The sequence below is a fragment of the Harpia harpyja genome, chromosome W (genome assembly GCF_026419915.1).
Source record: "Harpia harpyja isolate bHarHar1 chromosome W, bHarHar1 primary haplotype, whole genome shotgun sequence".
NCBI classification, from domain to species: Eukaryota; Metazoa; Chordata; class Aves; order Accipitriformes; family Accipitridae; genus Harpia; species Harpia harpyja.
Genome location: NC_068968.1, coordinates 10,073,312 through 10,088,386, shown reverse-complemented (window position 1 = coordinate 10,088,386; position 15,075 = coordinate 10,073,312). Strand labels below are relative to the sequence as shown.

Below are 15,075 nucleotides of genomic sequence, written 5' to 3'. Positions count from 1 at the left end.
GTAACCCGGGAGGAATACAGAGATGTTGTCCAAGCATCCAGGGATGAGGTTAGGAAAGCCAAAGCCCACCTGGAATTGAATCTGGCCATGGATGTCAAAGGCAACAAGAAGGGCTACACTAAGTACATAGGCAACAAAAGGAAGACTAGGGAAAACGTGGGATCATTGCTGAACGAGACGGAGGACCTGGTTACATAGAAAATGGAAAAGGCTGAGGTACTGAATACCGTCTTCACCTCAGTCTTTACTAGCATACCAACCTTCAGGAATCCCAGGTCCCAGAGACCAGGGGGAAAGGCTGGAGCAAGGAAGATGTACCCTCGGTGGAAGAGGCTCAGGTCAAGGAATACTTAAGCAAACTGGACATGCATATGTCTATGATCCCTGATGGGATGCACCCACAACTGCTGAGGGAGCTGGCAGATGTCATTGCAAGGCCACTCTCAATAATCTTTGATTAATCATGGTGACTGGGAGAAGTGCCTGAGGACTGGAGGAAAGCAAATGTCCCTCCTATGTTCAAGAAGGGCAGGAAGGAGGACGCAGGGAACTACAGGCCAGTCAGCCTCACCTCAATCCCCGAAAAGGTGATGGAGCAGCTAATCCTGGGAATCATTTCCAGGCACATGGAGGACAAGAAAATCATCAGGAGTAGTCAGCATGGATTCACCAAGGAGGAGTCATGCTTGACCAACTTGATAACCTTCTGTGATGAACTGATTGGCCTTGTGGATGAGGGGAGAGCAGTGGATATTGTCTATCTGGACTTCAGGAAGGCCTTTGACACTGTTTCTCATAACGTCCTGTATTGGGTTCGCATGGCAACGTTTTGGTAGCGGGGGTGGGCTGCAAGGGTGGCTTCTGTGAGAAGATGCCAGAAGCTTCCCCCATATCTGATAGACCCAGTGCCAGCCAGCTCCAAGATGGACCCGCTGCTGGCCAAAGCTGAGCCAATCAGCGACAGTGGTAGTGCCTATGTGATAACATATTTAAGAAGGGGGAAAAAACTGCTGCGACACAGCAGCTGGGAGAGAGGAGTGAGAAAATGTGAAAGAAACAACTCTGCAGATACCAAAGTCAGTAAAGAAGAAGGGGGAGGAGGTGCTCCAGGCACCAGAGCAGATTCCCCTGCAGCCTGTGGTGAAGACCATGGTGAGGCAGACTGTCCCCTTGCAGCCCATGGAGGTCCATGGTGGAGCAGATATCCACCTGCAGCCTGTGGAGAACCCCACACCGGAGCAAGTGGATGTGCCCAAAGGAGGCTGTGACCCCGTGGGAAGCCTGCGCTGGAGCAGGCTCCTGGCAGGACCTGTGGACGCATGGAGAGGAGCCCACGCTGGAGCAGGTTTTCTGGCAGGACTTGTGACCCCATGGGGGACATTCCTGAAGGACTGCACCCTAAACCAAGTCATGTCACCGCTGAGTGCGGCCATACTGGAAATGCTAGAATTCCATATGAACTGGCGTCAAAGGCAGCCAAGTGGTATGCCACAATTGATATTGCCAATGCGTTTTTCTTAATTCCTTCAGCAGCAGAGTGCAGACCACAGTTTACTTTCACGTGGAGGTGTGTCCAATACATGGAATCGACTACCCCAGGGGTGGAAACACAACACAGTGGAATTCATGCATATTTTGGTAACTTAATTTTTCCTGTCATGTAAGAAGTAGACATTTAGTCACAGCTAAATCCTGTGGCTCACTTGTGAAAAGATGTGTGAAATGAATTGATCGTTCCAAGCCTGATAGGCATGCAAGCAAAATTAGACACTGTGTTGTCCCATTATTAATGATATTTTTAAGTAGTCAATTTATTTCATCAACACTTAAAAAATAAATATTGACTTGACAGTCGACTCAGGACAGAGTATTTCACTGTAAGAAAAGTAGTTGTCATGCAGTATTACTTGAGTCTGATAAAAAGAATAAAAATTGTATTGATTGGTGTTAATTTCAAGTGGCTAGTAAATTCCCTTTTAGCCTTTTTTCTATTCCTATATGAAATATTCTTTTTCATACTCTCTTTTCATGACAAACAAATTATGGAATATTGCAGAATTTTGCTGCTAAAGAAGTAAATTTATTTTACTAAGACAATGTTTAACCTATATCCTGTAAACTAAATTATATTTGGGAGTCATTTTCAAACAATGCTTTATTGTGTATACATATTTAATGGATTTTGTTGCTCATTCAGAATTCTTGGAATAAACCGAAACTGCATTTATTACATTATCAGATTTTGTGTTTCTTCAGTCAAGGGGGTATGTTCAAAACTTTGAAGCAATCTTTTTTGTTACACTACAAAACAGATTTATTCTGTTTGCATTTTCAGTTTCTTACAGCTTAATTAACCCATAGCTAATTAGAATGAGATTTTTAATTTGTGGTCTCTCTGCTTCAGGTTTAATTATTTTGCAAATATTCATTAAAATACCTCATCTGTGTCTGAGAGTGAAGTTATGAGAAATAAACTAAGTTTTTCAGTGTTAAAAATACATTTATGTATTTTTGAAAGATTCTTTGATACTAAAATTTGAGAGCTGACAATGAATCAGATATTAGGAAATTAACAGTCCTTGGACTAAGTCAAGTTATAAACACTTTGGACTTTCCATTTACTTGTGATGGAAGTAGTTTTAGTGAATAGCTCTTTTCTTACAGGATTTAAAATCCAGGTAGTGGTGGCTGCCCCTGTGGTTTATTGTAGTACCAGAAAACAAACAGATCCTATTACTTGTACTGATTGGTATTAATATTTACAAGTAGTGTATTATTAGAGAATCAGATTAATAAAAGAAGAAAACAAATTAAGGATAATGCAAGTATGTATGTGTGGTGGGTTGACTCTGGCTGGGCACCAGGTGCCCACCAAAGCTGCTCTATCACTCCCCCTCCTCAGCTGGACAGGGGGGAGAAAATATAACAAAAGGCTCTTGGGTCAAGATAAGGACAGTTTAATAAAGTGAAAGCAAAGGTCGCGCGCGAAAGCAAAGAAAACCCAATGATGTTATTCCCTACTTCCCATCAGCAGGCGATGTCTAGCCACTTCCTGGGAAGCAGGGCTTCAGTACGCGTAGTGATTGCTCTGGAAGACAAAAAATGCCCCCCTTTCCATCTCCCTTTACTTAGCTTTTAGATCTGAGCTGACGTCATATGGTATGGAATATCTGTTTGGTTAGTTTAGGTCAGCTGTCCTGGCTATGTCCCCTCCCAAGATCTTGCCCAGCCCCAGCCTGCTGTTGAGGGGGGGCAAAAATGTTGGAGAGACAGCCTTGATGCTGTGCCAGCACTGCTCAGCAGTAGCCAAAACACTGGTGTGTTATCAACACCTTTCTAGCTACCAATGCAGAGCATAGCACTATGAGGGCTGCTATGGGAAGAATTAACTCCATCTTAGCCAGACCCAATACAATCTCCACCCCTTATTCCATACCATTTGCATCATGCTCAGGTCCCACATAATTTAATACACATATCTTCTAACCACGCCATTGTATTTAATTCTCATTACTGAAATCCCTTCTTACCAACACTTACAACTGAAACTACATACTAAAACCACCTTTATACCCAACATACAGATTTATACATTCTTATTAATTACTATCCCCTGTCCTTTAACAGATAGATATTCCATGGGCTTCTTCCACTCCTCCAGATGTTCACACACAGGTTATGACTTGGGCCCCATCCATCAAGATAAGTGGTCAGGACAGGAGAAGCAGTATGTTCGATCGTTGGGCGCCAACACCTGCTTGCTTTGGGTCACCGATGCACTCGTCTGGTTCCTTGTGAAGTTCACTCCTCTGCAGTTCAGGTCATTCCTGCTACATTACTTCCTACAACATACAACTCACATAACAGATTATTTTCCCCCAAGGTTAAATGTCCTTGAGGCACACACTGGGTCTCCCCAGCCTTCCGCATTACCCACCAAGTACACCCAGGTCCTTGAGCAAAGACAGTCCCACGAATGGGTTTGCCTTTTCCCATGGCAGGAGCAATCCACACGGCCTTCCCCGGCTGCTTCCCCATGTGCACTACGGGGACCTTATCTCCTCCCACAGTATGTAGGGGTTTTGTTTGGGCAGGACCAGGATGGTTAGCAGATCCTCTGGTGTTAACTAGCCAAGTGGCTTCTGCTAAATTTGTATCCCAATGCTTCCATGCCCCATTGCCTAGCGCTCTCAACATGGTCTTTAACAGTCCATTATATCTCTCAATTTTTCCACATGCTTGCGGGTGATAGGGGATGTGATACACCCACTCAATGCCATGTTTCTTTGCCCAGGAGTCTATGAGGTTATTTTGGAAATGAGTCCCATTGTCTGATTCAATTCTTTCTGGGGTACCATGTCGCCATAAAATTTGCCTTTCGAGGCCTAAGATGGTGTTTCGGGCAGTGGCATGGTTTACAGGATATGTTTCTAGCCAACCAGTAGTTGCTTCCACCATTGTGAGTATGTAGCGCTTGCCTTGACGTGTTCGTGGCAGTGGTCCAATGTAGTCAATTTGCCAGGCCTCGCCATATCGAAAGCCCAGCCACCGCCCTCTGTTCCAAGGAGACTTTACTCTGGTGGCTCGCTTGATTGCAGTACATGTTTCACATTCGTGAGTGGCCTGTGTGATGGCCTCCATGGTCAGGTCCACCCCTCGATCACGACCCCATCTATATGTTGCATCTCTCCCTAGATGTCCCGATGTTTTGTGGGCCCATTGAGCTACAAATAGCTCACCCTTATGCTCCCAGTCCAGGTCCACCTGAGCTACTTCTATTTTGGCAGCCTTGTCTACCTGTTCATTATTTCGATGTTCTTCAGTGGCACAGCTTTTGGGCATGTGAGCATCTACATGACGTACCTTTAGAGCCATGTGTTCTACCCGGGCAGCAATGTCCTGCCACAATGCAGCTGCCCAGATGGGTTTACCCCTGCGCTGCCAATTGGTCTTCTTCCACTGCTGTAGCCACCCCCATAGGGCATTAGCCACCATCCAGGAGTCAGTATAGAGTACCGGCCACTTTTCTCATTCAGCAATATCTAGGGCTAGTTGGATGGCTTTCACTTCTGCAAACTGACTTGACTCGCCTTCTCCTTCAGTGGCCTCAACGACTTGTCGTGTGGGACTCCACACAGCAGCTTTCCATTTCTGCTGGTTCCCTACCACATGACAGGATCCATCAGTAAACAAAGCATAACGCCTTTCGTCTTCTGATAACTCATTATATGGTGGTGCCTCTTGGGCATGAGCCACCTCCTCAGGCGATGCTCCAAAATCTCTGCCTTCTGGCCAGTCCATGATCTCTTCCAGGATTCCTGGGTGGTTGGATTTCCCCAGTCAAGATCGTTGCATGATCAATGCTATCCACTTACTCCATGTAGCGCTGGTTGCATGATGTGTAGAGGGGATGTTTCCTTTGAACATCCAGTGTAGCACGGGCAATCGTGGTGCCAAGAGGAGATATGCTTCTGTACCAACAACTTCTGAGGCGGCTCGAACCTCCTCATAGGCTGCTAGTATCTCTTTTTCAGTTGGGGTGTAGTGGGCTTCTGATCCTTGGTACCCCCAGCTCCAAAACCCTAATGGTCGACCTCGGGTTTCTCCTGGTGTTTTCTGCCAGAGGCTCCAGGTGAGACCATGCTCCCCAGCTGCAGTGTAGAGTACATTTTGCACATCTGGTCCTGTCCGGACAGGCCCAAGAGCTACTGCATGAGCTCTTTCCTGTCTGATATGCTCAAAGGCTTGTTGTTGCTCAGGGCCCCATTCAAAATAGTTCTTTTTCCGGGTTACTCGATAGACAGGGCTCACAAGCTGACTATAACCTGGAATATGCATTCTCCAGAACCCCACAAGGCCTAGGAAAGCTTGTGTTTCTTTCTTGTTAGCTGGTGGAGACATAGTTGCTATCTTGTTGACCACATCCATAGGCACATGACAGCATCCATCCTGCCATTTTATTCCCAAGAACTCAATCTCCTGTGCAGGTCCCTTGACCTTGCTTTTCTTCATGGAGAAACCAGCTTTCAGAAGAATCTGAATTACTCTTTTTCCCTTCTCAAACACTTCTTCTGCCTCGTTGCCCCACACGATGATATCATCTATGTATTGTAAATGTTCAGGGGCATCGCCTTGTTCCAGTGCTGTTTGGATTAGTCTCTGACAAATGGTAGGGCTGTGCTTCCACCCCTGGGGCAGTCGATTCCAGGTGTATTGGACACCTCTCCACGTGAAAGCAAACTGTGGCCTGCACTCTGCTGCCAAAGGAATGGAGAAAAACGCATTGGCAATATCAATTGTAGCATACCACGTGGCTGCCTTTGATGCCAGTTCATATTGGAGCTCTAACATGTCTGGTACAGCAGCACTCAGTGGTGGCGTGACTTCATTCAGGCCGCGATAATCTACTGTTAACCTCCACCCTCCATCAGACTTTTCCACTGGCCATATAGGACTATTAAAAGGTGAATGAGTCTTGCTGATGACTCCTTGGCTCTCTAGTTGATGAATCAGCTCATGGATGGGAGCCAGGGAGTCTCGGTTTGTGCGATACTGCCGCCGATGCACCGTCCTGGTAGCAATTGGCACCTGCTGTTCTTCAACTCGCAGCAACCCCACAATGAAGGGATCTTCCGAGAGGCCAGGCAGGGTACATGATAGCTGTTTGATCTTCTCTGCGTTTACAGTGGCTATACCAAAAGTCCATCGGTACCCCTTTGGGTCCTTGAAGTACCCTCTCCTGAGGTAGTCTATGCCAAGGATACAAGGGGCCTCTGGGCCGGTCACAATGGGGTGCTTTTCCCACTTGTCCCCTGTCAAGCTCACCTCAGCCTCCAATATAGTCAATTCTTGGCATCCCCCTGTCACTCCAGAGATCCAGATGGGTTCTGTGCCCCTGTACCCTGATGGCACCAGTGTACACTGTGCACCAGTGTCTACCAAAGCCTTATACTTCTGTGGGTCTGATGTGCCAGGCCATCAAATCCACACAGTCCAGTATATCCGGTCATCCCTTTCCTTCTCCTGGCCGAAGGCAGGGACCCTCTATTGCTGTTCCTCATCAGAGTATTCACTGTCTGACCCTTGCGGTGCCAGACCAGAAGTCCCCTCGCCAGAATCAAGGGAGGTGGTTTCAGTTCTTCTATGCCTGGAAGATAGCTGATTGCTTTCTTGGGCCTCTACAGCAACTACGCTGACAGCCGCCTTCTTGGGTGACCCCTTCTTAACAGCTGTCTTCCCTCTCAGTTCACGTACACGGGCTTCCAGCTTAAAGGTGGGTTCACCATCCCACTTCCTCATGTCCTCCCCTTGATCACACAGCAAGAACCAGAGTTGTCCTGGTTTCAGCTGGGATAGAGTTAATTGTCTTCCTAGTAGCTGGTATGGTGCTATGTTTTGAGTTCAGTATGCGAAGAATGTTGATAATGCTGATGTTTTCAGTTGTTGCTAAGTAGTGTTTAGTCTAAAGTCAAGGATTTTTCAGCTTCTCATGCCCAGCTGGAGGGGCACAAGAAGTTGGCACAGGACAGAGCCAGGGCAGCTGACCCAAAGTGGCCAACAGGGTATTCCATACCATGTGACGTCCCATCTAGTGTATAAACTGGGGGGGTGGGGGTGGGGGATCGCCGCTCGGGGACTAACTGGGTGTTGCTCGGCGGGTGGTGAGCAATTGCACTGCGCCTCATTTGTACATTCCAATCCTTTTGTTATTGCTGTTGTCATTTTATTAGTGTTATCATTATCATTATTAGTTTCTTCTTTTCTGTTCTATTACACCGTTGTTATCTCAACGCATGAGTTTTACTTCTTTTCCCGATTTTCTCCGCCATCCCACTGGGTGGGGGGGGGGGAGTGAGTGATCGGCTGCGTGGTGCTTAGTTGCTGGCTGGGGTTAAACCACGACACAGAGTGCAGCACGCAGCATACACCTTGGGCTCCCTTTCCCTCTGACCGGGGCAGGAGAGGACTGATTTCTTGGAGCATCCCTAACAGCCAAGGCACTGTCCTGTAGGGGTGAGGAGACACAGAGATTTTCTTCAAAGTTTTGGAGCCAAGACGACACTTTCTCCACAGTTGGTGTTTCCATATCTGGGCAATACATTGCTGCCAAGCTGTTAGAATACGATGCTGGGGCACCTTGAATCACCTTTCTCCACATGGCCCATGTTCACAGGACATCCTCTGGATCCTTGGAGACCTCCTCATCATCTAGATCACTGTAGATGACTTCCAGCACTGCTAACTCTCTCAGGTACTGGATGCCTTCATCTGCAGTAGTCCACTTTCCTGAGGAGTTCACAAGATCTTCCTTAAATGGATATCTTGCCCTCACACTTGAGAAGAGCCGTCTCCAGAGACTGCAAATTGCTGCCCCTTTTCCAATTCCTCTTTCAATTCCCCAGTTTCTAGCAAGGGATCCCAGCTGTTGGGCTTCCTTGCCTTCCAGTTGCTGACTGTCAGACCCGTTATCCCAGCATCGGAGCAGCCAGGCAGCAATCCGCTCACCTGGCTGGCGGCTGTAGTCTTTCCGCATGTCCCGAAGTTCTGAGGAGGTCAGGGACCGGGGAGTTTCCACTTCCTGTCTAAGTTCTCTCACTCCTTCCTCCAATTTCTTTGTCGAAGGACCGGCTTCTAGATCAAACCTTTCCTCTTCTTCTTCTTCCCTCACTAATCGATGATATGGACCTGTTGATCTCCTTGTTCACTGTTTCTTTTTCACTACTGGGGCAATTACTGTAGTTGTTGTTGTTGTTTGGGTCCCTATCTCGAGCATGGTTGCGACGAGCGAGGGAAGTCAAGCAGTCGACTCAATGTGAGTGATAAAGCAAGCTTCAGCTTTACTGCAAAACCTTCACATATTTATAACACAAAGTTACCTCTTATACATACTTGTCTTACAATCATTGGCTTAGCTCTAAAAGTTACATTATCATACTCCTCCTACTTGCAGTTACTGCCTTCGTGCCTGGGCCCGCGTTCCATCCTGTTTTTCTCATACAGTACCTCCTTATCTACACAATACAAGGTCAGTATGACCTTCTTTTCTTCCTTGTCAGCATGACTCGGAATTTTCCATCGCGGCCTAGTCTGGTTTTATGTCCAGATTGGTAGAACAAAACTCCTCCACGGAGCCATGACCGCGCTCCCTCAGCCATTCTCCAACACATGGTGTCCTCAGATGCAGTCTGGGTCCCTGCCTCAACCGTGGTCCTCTGAGAGTGTTGAACTATGGCTCGGTAGGCATAGGCCAGGCCCCAGTACAGTGCGAGAAGCTGCTGGTTTTCATTGGGGTAGGCAAGGCACCCTTCTATCAGGTGGCGCGTCAGTTTGCCAGGGTTGCTTGCCTGTTCGGGTGTAAAGTCCCAGGTTATGGGAGGTGATAACCATCCTAGGAATCTGCCCAAATCCTTCCATATACCCTGCCACCCAGGGACCGGTCGCTTGAGGGCACATTTCAGTATTGCCTCACCCGAAACTTGTCTTCTCTTATACCAGGATGAGACCAGATTCCACAATACCCATAATATACCACCAGTATTCATTATTAGTACTGAACAGCTCACATAAGGGTGAACAAAGACCTCGGGAGCCTGCATAATAAAACCATTCATATCAATACCCGGTAGGGAGAGGGAGATGTATTCCCTCATCTCCTCCGCAAGATAGCTCCCACAGCACAGCAAAGCCAACGGTGCCAGTACAAGGCACATAGACATTATTTGTATTACCATGCTCCCAAACTCAGCAAAATAGAGATAAGCAAGCAGCCAACAAGCTCCATGACCCGCACAGGAGCTTGCCACTTAATAACTAGCTATAGCATGCTTAATGCAAAACTGCCATTGTCGTGCCCCACGTTGGGCGCCAAAAAGGACTGTGGTAGGTTGACCCTGGCTGGGTGCCAGGTGCCCACCAAAGCTGCTCTATCACTCCCTCTCCTCAGCTGGACAGAGGGAGAAAATATAACAAAAGGCTCGTGAGTCAAGATAAGGACAGTTTAATAAAGTGAAAGCCAAGGTCGCGCGCGAAAGCAAAGAAAACCCAATGATGTTATTCCCTACTTCCCATCAGCAGGCGATGTCTAGCCACTTCCTGGGAAGCAGGGCTTCAGTACGTGTAGTGGTTGCCCTGGAAGACAAAAAATGCCCCCCTTCTGTCTCCCTTTACTTAGCTTTTAGATCTGAGCTGACGTCATATGGTATGGAATATCTGTTTGGTTAGTTTGGGTCAGCTGTCCTGGCTATGTCCCCTCCCAAGATCTTGCCCAGCCCCAGCCTGCTGTTGAGGGGGGGCAAAAATGTTGGAGAGACAGCCTTGATGCTGTGCCAGCACTGCTCAGCAGTAGCCAAAACACTGGTGTGTTATCAACACCTTTCTAGCTACCAATGCAGAGCACAGCACTATGAGGGCTGCTATGGGGAGAATTAACTCCATCTCAGCCAGACCCAATACAGTATGTATGGGTTTTATTATGTATGGTTTTATTATATGCTGTCAAACCAATACCCTTTAAAAAGAAAAGGTATTTCAGGACAGCTGAGAATTAGGTCCTATGTCTTTAGGGTGCAAAAGAATTTGAGATCTCTTATAGTTAACAATAGTGATATTTAAAATAATTGCACTAAATATTTAAGGAATCACAGAATCTTTCAGCTCTTCAATTGGTATGCAGTAGCATAATCCCACTGATGTTGACACGTGCCTGCTGGTTTGTATCACTAGCAGATCAGTCCCTATCTTTTATTCAAACAAAATCCATGAGTCTACATTCCATGTCCTCCAGGAATTCAATTATTAATGTACAGAGGTAAATCCATATTGATTTGCTTGGTTTTACTGGAGATATTACTTTTTCTCCTAGGACAAGAAGGTCAAAGTCTCAAAGTTGGACACTATACGTCACTCCATAGCTGGAATTATAAGATCTCCAAAATCCATGTTGGGCTCATCATCGGTAAGTAGTATCAACAATGTAGAATTCTCTTATTTTTGCAGCTTAAGTAGGATTTTTTTCTGAAGTATCACACATTTCTATTTACACAGGAAAAAATTAGATTACAATGACTTTATAAAAAGCACAGTTCTGACTGATCAGTGGATATGATAATATTGTGACATAATTGTATGTCAGAACAACTTTATTGCACTTCAGAAAAAAGAATTTGTATATTCTTTGCTGCTCCCAGATTGGTGCTATACTTGAAAGATTACCAGTTCTTGTGTGGTAGATTTACTAGTAATGCTGTATATTATGATAATCTGCAGTAGGTTTGATGGTCAGGCATGTTTTACCATCATTGCAATAATGATATTTCCTATATTTATTATAGAGGTGCCATCATATAAATTCTTCTTGTTGTTATTGATATTATTATTACTACTACTTGTGGTGGCTTAACCTTGGCCAGCTTCCAGATGCCCACTAAGTCATTCTCTTACCCCTACCTCCTCAACAGAACAGGGGGAAAAAAATAAGATTAAAAAACTCATGGGTCGAGATAGAGACAGGGAGATTGCTCACCAGTTGGGCAAAACAGCCTTGGCTTGGGGGATATTAATTTAATTTGATGCCAATTAAAAATAGAGTAGGAAAGTGAGAAACAAAGACAAAACTAAAAACACCTTCCCCCCACCCCCCTCTTCTTCCCAGGCTCAACTTTATTCCTTCATTCCTGACTCTTCTACCTCCTCCTACCACGAGCGGCACAGACGGGATGGGAAATGGGGGTTGCAGTCAGTTCATAACACTTCGTTTCTGCCACACTTTCCTCCTCACACTTTTCCCCTGCTCCAGTGTGGGGTGCCTCCCATTGGATACAGTTCTTTAAGAACTGCTCCAGTATGAGTCCTTTCCATGGGGTGCAGTCCCTCAAGAACAGACTGCTCTAGCGTTGGTCCCCCACAGGCCACAGTTCCTGCCAGAAAACCTGCTCCTGCGTGGGCTCCTCTCCACAGGCTGCAGTTTCCTTCAGGGCATATTGACCTGCTCCGGTGTGGGGTCCTCCATAGGCTGCAGTATGGATATCTGCTCCATCATGGTCCTCCATGGGCTGCAGGGGGACAGCCTGCCTCACCATGGTCTTCACCACGGGCTGCAGGGGAATCTCTGCTCCAGCGCCTGGAGCACCTCCTCCCCCTCCTTCTTCACTGACCTTGGTGTCTGCAGAGTTGTTTCTCTCACATAGTCTCACTCCTCTCTCTGGCTGCGGTTTCTGTTGCACAACTTTCTCCCCCTTCTTAAATATGTTATCACAGAGGCACTACAACTGTTGCTGATTGGCTCAGCTTTAGCTAGCGGTGGGTCCGTCTTGGAGCCATCTGGCATTGGCTCTATCAGACATAGGGGAAGCTTCTAGCACCTTCTCACAGAAGCCACCCTTGTAGCCCTCCTGCTACCAAAACCTTGCCACACAAACCCAGTGTGGGAATGAATCAGTTTTCACTGAGCCTAGTAGCAGGGCTGGGAGATACTCCATAGGGAAATGTCTCAAAATATCAACTAAAATGTGTTGCTTTACTTTCTTATCCATGTCTGTGCCTCTCTTTTACATGGGGAGGGAAAAAAATTTCTTGACAGAATGTTTTCTTTGTTTAAAGGTGGAAAATGAAGTAATACACAAAGTCTGAGCTCAGAATATATATGAAAATAAAGTATTAATGAACCTATTAGTTATTAACATATAATTTCCATTATTATTGTCTTTTCATTGACAGTGTGAGTGCAAGAATATTCTCTCTTTTTACAGTTAGAAATAATGCAATACTCTGCTCAGTTTTTCACTCAAAAAACCAGCAGCTCTTAAAAAGGCTTTGAAAAAGCAGTTTGAGACTGCTTCATTTACTGTTGTTGGAGAAAAGCTGCTGTTTCAATGGATTGTTCAGTAGGGGGAAGAAAGGAGATTAATTATAAGCAAAAAAGACACTAATGGTTACATGAAGAGCATGAAGAAGTATATGAGGGTGTTTCCCTCCCCACAGAAAGAGAACTATCTCATGAGCAAAGTGTGGGAAAAAATGGAAATCTTTAAAGAAAAAAGAAAAGGGGAAAAAAGGATTGGGGGTGAAAGTAGAAATTCTTCAGTATGAGTTGTTCTCCTTTTGTATGATTTTATGTTAACTGTTAATTTGACTGCAAGTTAAAAATAACAGCAAAAATCTTAGAAAAAAATTTGTCCATGTAAGCTGTTCAGTCACTTATTTGAAAATGCTCCTGTGAGTGTGTACGTAAAAATGGGCAAAAGATCTTTTCATCAGTGAAATTGTAAAACACTGAGGCCTAGAATGTAAACCTTTTCTTTCAGATATCTAGTTAGTAATTTCAAGCAGCTTACTGTTCTTTAAACTTGCTAAGAAAATAGGTGGGAATTGTAAATAATTTTGTGCCCATAACATTGTTTCTTCTATCTTCTTTAGTGACTAACCTTTCTTGCATTTAAACCATTTTATTCTAACTATAAAATGCAATACAAATATTAGTGCTAAGTGATAAATCAAGTTGAAATCAATATTAAAATGATTATACATCTTGCATTTGTACTGATCTTTCTGGGCTTTCAGCCATGTTTTCTTTAATAAGCAGTCAGGGTGAATATTGTATCATACAGAAAATATGTTGGAGTAGGAAGACTTTTTAATAAAAAAAAATACAATTTCAATAACATACAAAACATGACCAATTACTAATTGTTTCATCAGAAAAAATTAAAAAGATTTCTACCTCGGTTATGATTAACCAATAGTATATGACCAAAATTAAAGGTAATGTTTGGTAGGAGACAATAAGCATAGGATACCTTGTAGAATTTTCATTGCTTTCTTCTAAAGAAATAAATATTTGTTTAAACAAATTTAAAAAAGGGGAGAGGTTGATGTTAGTGTTATAAACAATACCATAATTAGCAAAGTCTAAAATGTTCCCTGTTTTTTCTGTGTAATAAAGATGCTTTTATTCTGGGATGTGAACATGATAATCTAATCAGTGACTCAGACTTGACCCAGTTTGAACATAAGCAGGTGTTATCTGGTGGCTGCTTCTTTTGTAAGCTATAAAATGGATTTCATGGTCATAGTTGATAATATCCATTTTATAGGAGCTGTCTCAATTGTCAGATGTGGGTTTTTTAACCTTTTTTTGTGAAGGTCATGAACTAACTTGTTGACATTGAACTTTCTTTTTTATACTTAGAAGTGTTTCTTTTGGAGTAGAAATGTTTTTCTGTGGGAATGGTTTTATTACTTTGAACCCCGCAACATTTCTTGATCATGTAGCAAAGGTCAGTCAAATGCAGCATCTTTGAACAATAAACGTTCAAATATGTAAGGGTATGTGGAAGGAGAGTGTCTGCTCCTTTAAGGGTATCTGGTCAAAGGAGCCATAAACAAAAACAGACAGAGAAAAATCTGAGGGACAAATGATAAGGGAGGTCGTGATAAGAACAAACCTGGCCAGTCATACTAATTGGTTAGGATATGTGGAGTGTGAGAGTGTTTATTTCTTCAGCCTGTAGGATAAGGAAAGGGAAGGAGACAAACACACAGAGACATAAAACCTGTCCAATTAGCCTTAACAAAGACAATAACCAGAAACAAACCTTGTCAGTCACACAAATTGAGGGGCTATCAAGAAACTGCAGGCAAAGAGGACTTTGCAACTGATAAGGATGCAAACCTGAGGGTCCAGGATGTTTGAGAGGGGTAGGTGGAACTATGCCAACTGATGAGGCAGTGTGCAGGGGAAGGGGGAGCAGGGATGAACAAAGAAGAGGATAGGCAGAAAAGACTACCAGAGGGGCTGGTCACAGGTAGAATGGGGCCAGTCAGTACGCTTGTCTGGCAGAGCCCTGCACCTGATCACCACAGTCTATCCTATCTTCTTATATCTTCTTATTAAATCTTTTCTTAACTATCTCACTCTCTGTCTCGTGTGTGTGTGCTGCAAGGACTAAGCACCAGCTACTCGTGAGACCTGTGTGCTGTATGAGTGGATTTGGTGCCAGCTGCTGGACTCAGGGGCGGGGGGGGTGTAGGCTCCCCTGGCCTATGGTGTCAGCTACTGGAGCAAGTGAGGGTGCTAGC

General features: G+C 44.8%; 1 protein-coding gene across 1 annotated transcript in view; it reads left to right on the top strand.

The window, feature by feature from the left end:
• Nucleotides 1–15,075, top strand: part of LOC128136117 (tyrosine-protein kinase Fer-like) — a 194,526-nt gene that overhangs the window by 80,380 nt on the left and 99,071 nt on the right. The window contains exon 10 of the mRNA XM_052775260.1: nt 10,862–10,954. Coding sequence (XP_052631220.1) covers nt 10,862–10,954 — 93 coding nt within the window. The remainder of the gene's footprint in view (nt 1–10,861; nt 10,955–15,075) is intronic.